The sequence below is a fragment of the Egretta garzetta genome, unplaced genomic scaffold, assembly GCF_000687185.1.
Source record: "Egretta garzetta isolate BGI_Z169 unplaced genomic scaffold, ASM68718v1 scaffold402, whole genome shotgun sequence".
NCBI lineage: Eukaryota > Metazoa > Chordata > Aves > Pelecaniformes > Ardeidae > Egretta > Egretta garzetta.
In genome coordinates, this window is record NW_009258823.1 from 611,734 (window position 1) to 619,061 (window position 7,328).

The 7,328-nt window shown below is 61.7% G+C and overlaps 2 protein-coding genes across 2 annotated transcripts in view; one reads left to right on the top strand and one right to left on the bottom strand.

The window, feature by feature from the left end:
- The first annotated feature begins 3,539 nt into the window (after positions 1-3,539).
- Positions 3,540-4,664, top strand: P2RY4 (pyrimidinergic receptor P2Y4). Its single transcript, XM_009649677.1, has one exon. It carries the CDS (start codon positions 3,540-3,542, stop codon positions 4,662-4,664), a length of 1,125 nt encoding a protein of 374 aa, XP_009647972.1.
- Positions 4,665-6,431: 1,767 nt separating this feature from the next.
- The window catches only part of LOC104135988 (diacylglycerol O-acyltransferase 2-like), a 3,959-nt gene continuing 3,062 nt past the window's right edge, over positions 6,432-7,328 (bottom strand). The window contains exons 5-7 of the mRNA XM_009649693.2: positions 7,245-7,324; positions 6,965-7,167; positions 6,432-6,800 (exon numbers count right to left, since the gene is read on the bottom strand). Of these exons, the coding sequence (XP_009647988.1) occupies positions 6,646-6,800; positions 6,965-7,167; positions 7,245-7,324 (438 nt within the window). The 3' untranslated portion in view covers positions 6,432-6,645. The remainder of the gene's footprint in view (positions 6,801-6,964; positions 7,168-7,244; positions 7,325-7,328) is intronic.

A 7,328-nucleotide genomic window follows, 5' to 3' on the forward strand; every position in this document is an offset into this window, starting at 1 on the left:
CCCACCGTGGCCGTGACACGGCCATGCAAACCCAGCCGGGCTTTGGGGGGGCCTGTGGGGAGCAGCTTTGGCCCCACGAGGGACAGAGGTGGCATCCGTGGGGCTGGATGGGTGTGGAGTGTGGGTCAGCCAGTTCTCCGAATCCCTCCACCATCCCCAAATCCTTCCGTGCGTCCTCCTCCCTAACATGCCACTACCTTCCTCCATCACCAAGGGCCTCCATCCTTCCTGGTGCGGCCACCTCCTTGCCTTCATCTTCCCTGCCATCCCTCAAATCGCTGCCTCCTCGCAGGCTGAAGCTGCCCCTTGGGCTGCAGCAGCTTCAGGCTCCTGCCCTTCCCTGGGGAGCTGGAAGGATGGGGACAGCGCACCCAAGGGCGAAAGTAAACCCTCATCTCCCAGCCCACTGAGCAAGGGGGTCACCTCGGAGCAGGGGACGTGGTGGGCAGTCCCCGCTGGCGTCCCCGGGGAGGAGGCACTGGCACCCGAGCAGCGTGGGCGGATCGTGCTTTGGCTGCTCTTGCAGCTGAAGGGAAAGATGGAAGAGAAATTGGGTCACACTCACCTTGTGCCGGGGCTTTGGCTGCACAAACCACGTGGCGATTAGGGACAAGGGTCCTTCTGCAGGATGCTTTGCATAATTTCCCCTTGTTTTGCAATTTCCGAGGGCTTAGGCGAGAAGAAAAGCTCTGTTTTTCCCGTGCTCCAGCAGCAGTTGTCCCAGGCTCACCCAGCCCCACGTCTCTTGGTGGCTGCTTGCTCCCCTCCAAAATCCACTCTCCTGTCCCCTCTCCGAAGCTCCTGCTGGATGCGCCACGATCCCTGACCCCCTGTCCTGTCCTGCCAGCGGGCAGGACTTTGGCTCTGGGGCAGAGTCTGCCTTTGATGCTGCCCCACTCATTCATTTCTTTTGTGTCTTTGCAACACCCCAGTGAATCCCCAGGGTGGGCAGGCTCGGCCAGCGCCTGGGGCACCCCTGGCTGGGGGCACCCTGGGCTGGGGGGTGGCCTCCAGCTCCCACCGGGGCTGAAGGACGGGCTCGGGCTGGGCACGGCCATGGGGCCAGGAGCCAGGGCAGAGCTCCCTTTCCTGCGGCAAGGGGCCAAGGGCAGCACGTGCCCCCCGACATGCGGCCCCATGGCCGGCCCCTGCCCCTTTCCCCATCGGGCCCCGTCCCAGGGAGCTGTGCTTGCCATGGGCCAGGGATTCCCAACATCACAGCCCTCGTGTCCCCACAAAATAGGCAGGGCAGGAGCGGGCATCGCCTCCCCAGCTCCACATCCTTTCCCTGCAGTGCCTCCCGCCTCCGGCATGTTCCGGCCACGAGCCCAAACACTTGGCTCAGACCTCACCGTGGCTGCGGTTGGTCCCTCCTTGAAAAGCCCACGCTGGAGAGGCCGCGGCCAGGGAGAGCCTTGCCGGGGACGTCAGCGAGGAGTAGGAACGGGCCTGGCAGTGACGTGCCCTTGGGGTGGACTGATGTGAATCAGTAATTGAAACCACTGATTTTGATCGTGACTAAGATGAGGAAGCAGGAAACCTGTTGAGATAAAGCTTGCCAAGTGTCACCATCGTTTGCATTTTTATTTTTTGGTGGTTATCCCCAAAGGAAGCTTGCTTAGGTTAAATCATGCTGCTGAGCACTGACTGCGCACGGGCTTTATCAGCTGGCAGAAGCTTGGGCTCTTTTTCCTTATGCGTTTCTTGCACCAGATTATTACTTTTTATTTATTGGCTTCTTCCTGTCTTAGTTGCTTGCTGACTTATGTCGTGGGCATTAGCTTTGGTCACTGAACCCTGCGGTACCCCTGGTCCGCTCGGGCTCAAGGCTTCATGCTCACTTGCACTCAGAGGTTAGAAGAGGAAAACAAATCTGGTGCCTTGTGTCCTCGGCAGCGTCGCAGCTTGGGGAGACGCAGCCGCTGGGCTGGGACCAGCACGACCAGCACAACATTTCCTTCAGCAGAGCCAGCCCCGTGGGACCGCCACCGGCACCAGCGCTCGGAGGCTTAGGGTTTCCTACCGGATGGCTTTCCCTCCTGGTTCTGGGAAAAGAGAGCAAGTTCTTCCCACTGTTAATGTTTGATCAGGACCTGCCTGTTGCTCTCTGAACTCATCCCTGTCATAAATCTGCCTGCTGACTCATTTATGATCATCTCTGCAAACCCAGGGGTGTCTCTGCAGGAAGGCGACGGGCTGCAGCTCGGCTGACCCCGTGGATGCACCCTGCGGGATATCCCTGCCAACGGCGCTGGCCACGAGAAGCCGTCAGGCTGCACGGCTCAGCGGCGAAGGCAAAGGGCAAACAGGAGGGGGATGAGGAGGGAGCCGAGGGAGGAAGGAGCCTGAGGGGACGCAGCCTCTTGCCTCGTACCTCCAGCACCAGCATCCCGCTAACGTGCGCCGTCTCCCTGAGCCCCAAGTCCTCCTGGCGCCCATCAGCTCCGGGGTGAGCTCTGGACCAACAGCAGCTGGAGACACGGCAGCGCTCCCTCCACCAGGCACGGTTTGGGCTACCCAAACCCCAGCACGGCGGAGGCTCCAGCTCCCAGGTTACTCATCCAAGTATCCGTCCTCGCCAGCAGAAGCACCTGCCCCGAAATTGCTTCTCCAGGGATGGTGGCGGGGGTAGAAGGGCCAAGGCATGGGCAGCCTTCACCGCGCTGGACACCACAATGGTGGCAGAAGCCCCCTCTTCCCTCTGGAGGAGCGGGCTCTGAACCCGTAGACATCCCAAGGGGTGAATGCAACCCTTTGACAACTCGCCCTCGCACCTCAGCCCCGGAGGACGCGGATCCCAGCCTTCGGTGCTAACCGTGTGCGAGGGGAAACGTCCCGCCTGCCTTCTGAACTTGCACTGTCTTGGGCTGGGACTTGGCTCCGGCACAGCTCCTCTCCACAGGCCTTAGATCATCCCTCTCCTACGGAGAATACCCGGCAGCTGGAGGCCCCTCGCCGTCCAGGGATGCTCTCTCCCAAAGGCTCCTTTAACAGCCCCCCGAGGATTTCTCTGGGCCATAATATTCCCCCAGACAAGCCTTTCTTCTCCTCCCGCCTTTCTTCTGTCAAGGAGCCCTCTGGGATGAGCAGCATTGTCAGGATGGTGCCAATTAGGCTGAGCCGGCTTCCAAGAGGCTGCGCTGGCACCGGCCGGGGGCTGCTGTTGCTCATAAAGATCTCATTGTTCGGCACGCCGTGGGGCTGCTGGCCGGCGGGGCCGGCGCGGTCCTCTGTCTCAGGCACGCTTCCCGGCTCCACGCGGCGCTGGTGTCACTGCGCGCCGCTCAAAGGGATGATTAACGGGTGTCCTTGCGGGGTCTGCGAAGGGGAGGATTCGTCAAGCCTCCCTTGGCTCCCCGCGAGGCCTGAACGCGCGAGCTGAGAAAAAACAGAGAACCATCAAAGTGGCTGGAGCTCCTGGAGGGGGGGAAAAAAATCTGGCGTCTTTGGCTGCCTTCCACGCTTTGTGCCTGACAATGGTCAGGATCGACGACTAACGCGCTTTTATTAACTGCTCCCCTAGATCTGGCTCGGCGAACATGGCCACTTCAGTGAGGACGTTCCCAGTTGCCCCGTGGACACCGACGCCGACTCCCTGGCCAGGAGGAAACACCAGCGCGGTGGCGGAGGCAAAGTGCGTCTTCAACGAGGAGTTCAAGTTCATCCTGCTGCCCATCTCCTACGGCATCGTCTTCGTGGTGGGGCTGCCCCTCAACTCTTGGGCCCTGTGGATCTTCATCTCCAGGATGAGGCCCTGGAATGCCACCACCACCTACATGTTCAACCTGGCCGTCTCCGACACGCTCTACGTCCTCTCCCTCCCTACCCTGGTCTACTATTACGCTGACCGCAACAACTGGCCCTTTGGGAAATGGCTCTGCAAGATCGTGCGCTTCCTCTTCTACGCTAACCTCTACAGCAGCATCCTCTTCCTGACGTGTATCAGCGTCCACCGCTACATGGGCATCTGCCACCCCATCCGCTCCCTGAAGTGGGTGAAGACCAAGCACGCCCGCATCATTTGTGTGGGTGCCTGGCTTGTCGTCACCATCTGTCTCATCCCCAACCTCATCTTCGTCACCACCAGCTCCAAGGGCAACAGCACCCTGTGCCACGACACCACCAAGCCCGAGGAGTTTGACCATTACGTGCACTACAGCTCCTCCGTCATGGCCCTCCTCTTTGGGGTCCCCTTCCTGGTCATCGTCCTGTGCTACTGCCTGATGGCCAAGAGACTCAGCAAGTCCAGCTTCTCCAGCCCCAGCCCCCGAATGCCCTCCTACAAGAAGCGCTCCATCAAGATGATCATCATCGTGCTCACCGTCTTTGCCATCTGCTTCGTGCCCTTCCACATCACCCGAACCATCTACTACACCACCCGCTACTTCCAAGCTGACTGCCAGACTCTCAACATCATCAACTTCACCTACAAGGTCACGCGGCCCCTGGCCAGCATCAACAGCTGCCTTGACCCCATCTTGTACTTCATGGTTGGGGACAAGTACCGGGGGCAGCTGCGCCGGGGGCCAGCCCAGCGCCTCCAGCCCATGTCCATGTGCAACCTGGCCCTGGTATCCCCCTCCATGGACAACATCGCAAGTGGCAGCCACGCTGACGGTGACACCCGAGGGAGAGGGACAGCACGGAGTGGAGGAGGGTGCTGAGGGGCCAAGGGGGTTCCAGTAACCTCATCCCTGGTCTCCACGAGTTCCAGCCCCTCCAGGCTCTGTGTGGGCACCCTGGCACCCCCCAGGTCCCCAAACCTGACCTGCCCCTGCCCAGCCTCTGCTGGGGCAGAGACCACAGGGCTGAGGGCTGGTGGCCATGGGGCTTGTCCCAGCCCTGCCCCAGGATGCTGTGGGAGGAGGGTGCCAGTGCCACTCAGGGCAGGACAGCCCCCCAGGCACCCACGGGAATGGGAAAGATGCCAAGAAAGCCATTTGGGGAGGCAGGCTGGCGTCCCATCCTGGGGCACTCCTGGGGACACGTGGGGGCTGACAGGTCACTACGGAGAAGGGACACTGGTCCTTCCCTGGGCATGCACGGTCCTTCCAGTCTGCTCAACAGTGACGTGCAGGGACTGGACTGAACCTGGGGACGGAGCCGATGCTGGGTCCCCCGTGTGCCTGGCAGAGGTTCTCAGAGATGTCCCTGTCACTCTGTTGGCCTTGGGAGAGGCGGGGAGGGATGTGGCGCGGGGCACTTGCTGCCCGTCACCCCCCAATAAAGCCCCTTCCCCTTTTTCTATGCTCAGTCCTGTTTCTTCCCATAGCAGAAGGAAGAGGGAGGAGATGCCCACCCTCACCCCAGAAAGCGTTTGAGAGCAAAGCCACCCACTACCTTCACACCGGGGCAGGTTTGGGGCGACGGGCCAGAGCGGTGACACCCGCTGTGATGGGAGAGCCCTTGGGAATCTGCCTTCCAAATGTTTGCTTTCCAAATGTTTACCCAGCCCTTTTGTTTGCCCAAGCGCCAGCACAGACAGGAGCAGCCCAGAGATGGCTCTCAGCACTGGGACCGGCCCACGCCAGCCTGGGCAGGGATGGGACAGGGCTGTCCCCACCACAGGGAGCCCCGAGAGGGGCTGCCCCCCATCACCCCACCTCCCCAAGTCCCACCAGCATGTGCCTAGGGAAGGGGTGCCCGTACCATCATCGGGGTGTCACCCCCCAGCCGTGGCCACGGCACCAGCCACACATGGCCACATCCCACCAGGAGCCGCCCAGGTCACCCAGGGTGGGAGAGAGCCCCAGGGATGCCCCATCCCAGCTCCACATCCCCATCCCACCGGACACCGGTACCCAGAGAGCCCCTCACTCACTGTGCCGAGAGCAGAGAAAGAAGGAGACACCCCCCCCCAAGCCCAGTTAAATCCAGTAAGAGCAGCTGCTGCCCCTCACCTCCCATTATACCCAACGCAGCCCAGGTGGACCCAGGAGCTGCTCAGTTGCACCTGAGCGGTGCAAGGGTCCCCAGTGAGGGGACATGGGTGGGTGGCAGGTCCACCCACATGGGGAGCACAGGGATACGGCCATGGTGCCACCGATCCTGCCCCCCCAGCATAGACATAGGCAGTGGCGGGGGGTTTGGAAATCTATATTGGGTACAGAGGTGGCATAAAAGGCTCATCTGGGGCCAGAGCTGCACCCGCCCCTTGCCCAGGGGCACACGGTCCCAGCTGAGGCCACTCTGCAAGTCCCCAAGTCCAGGAGTGTCCTCCCCTCCACCCCAGGGGGAAAGGTCTCCCCAGCCTGGTCCTACTCACCGTCGGGATGCCACCCCAAAGAGCCCATCTCATTCCCTCCTCCCATGATGCCCCCCACCCTCATGGTGTCCCGGTTATCTTGCGGGGACCGTGCCCATCGCTGGCCCCCAGCCTCCCCACATCAGCCCCATGTCCTCAGGGGACAGCTGTGTCACCCGCAGCCCCTCCAAAGGCCTTTCCAGGGGGACCTTTTCCCAATCTCCCTTTCTCCTCGCTTCCTCCTCTCCTCCCACCTCCCACTCAGGTTTTTTGGCCAGAGGAGCGGAGGGCTGGAGTGGGGACTGTCCCCCGCGTTCCCTGTGCCAGGCTGGCTGAAATCCCCACCCGCAAGAGCCGCTTGCTCTTGTGAGCCAGGATCTGGCCGCTGGCGCCGGCCACGCTCAGAGGATGTGCAGCTCGTCCGTCTCCGACAGCCCGTACTTGGTCTTGTTCTCGTTGAAGAGCTTGAGCAGGGAGCGGATGTACATCTCGTGGTACATGTCCACCATCTCGCAGCTCGGGTCCTGGATCTTGGGCACTGTCACCGGCTCTCCCACTGCCAGGAGTGGAGGAAAGTCGGGCTGGTGGCACGGGGATGAGCTTGGCTCATCGGGGACACAAGCTGGGTGTTGTTCTCCAACACCACCCATGGCAGGGTGTCATCCTCCTCCACCCCTCCACCTTCTGGGGGTCCCCTCTGCCCCAGCAGGCAATGCTCACCCACAGTGGTGATGGGTCTGGCGTAGGGCAGGAAGCCTAGGGACTGGACAGAGGTGAGACCTCGGCCATAGAAGACGCAGGGAGCAAAGCCCATCATCTTCTGGAAGCGCTGCTGGATGCTCCTCATCCAGCTGCCCTCCTCAAAGACCACCTGGCGGAAGAGGTCATTCTCCCCGAAGGAGAAGGAGGGGACAAGGTAGGCCCTGTGGAGGGGACATGGTGGGTGGTGATGTGACGCCAGGACCCCCAGACCCCCATGGCAGCGATGCCCGTGACCCACCCGTGCTGCAGGGCCATGGGGACAGAGCCCTTGCGGTTCTTCAGAATGAGCGTGGTGACACCAGGACGGCAGGAGAGCGACTCA

Bases quoted from the DNA above. Each gene is read 5' to 3' on its own strand.
- P2RY4 (XM_009649677.1), top strand. From the start codon at position 3,540: ATGGCCACTTCAGTGAGGACGTTCCCAGTTGCCCCGTGGACACCGACG.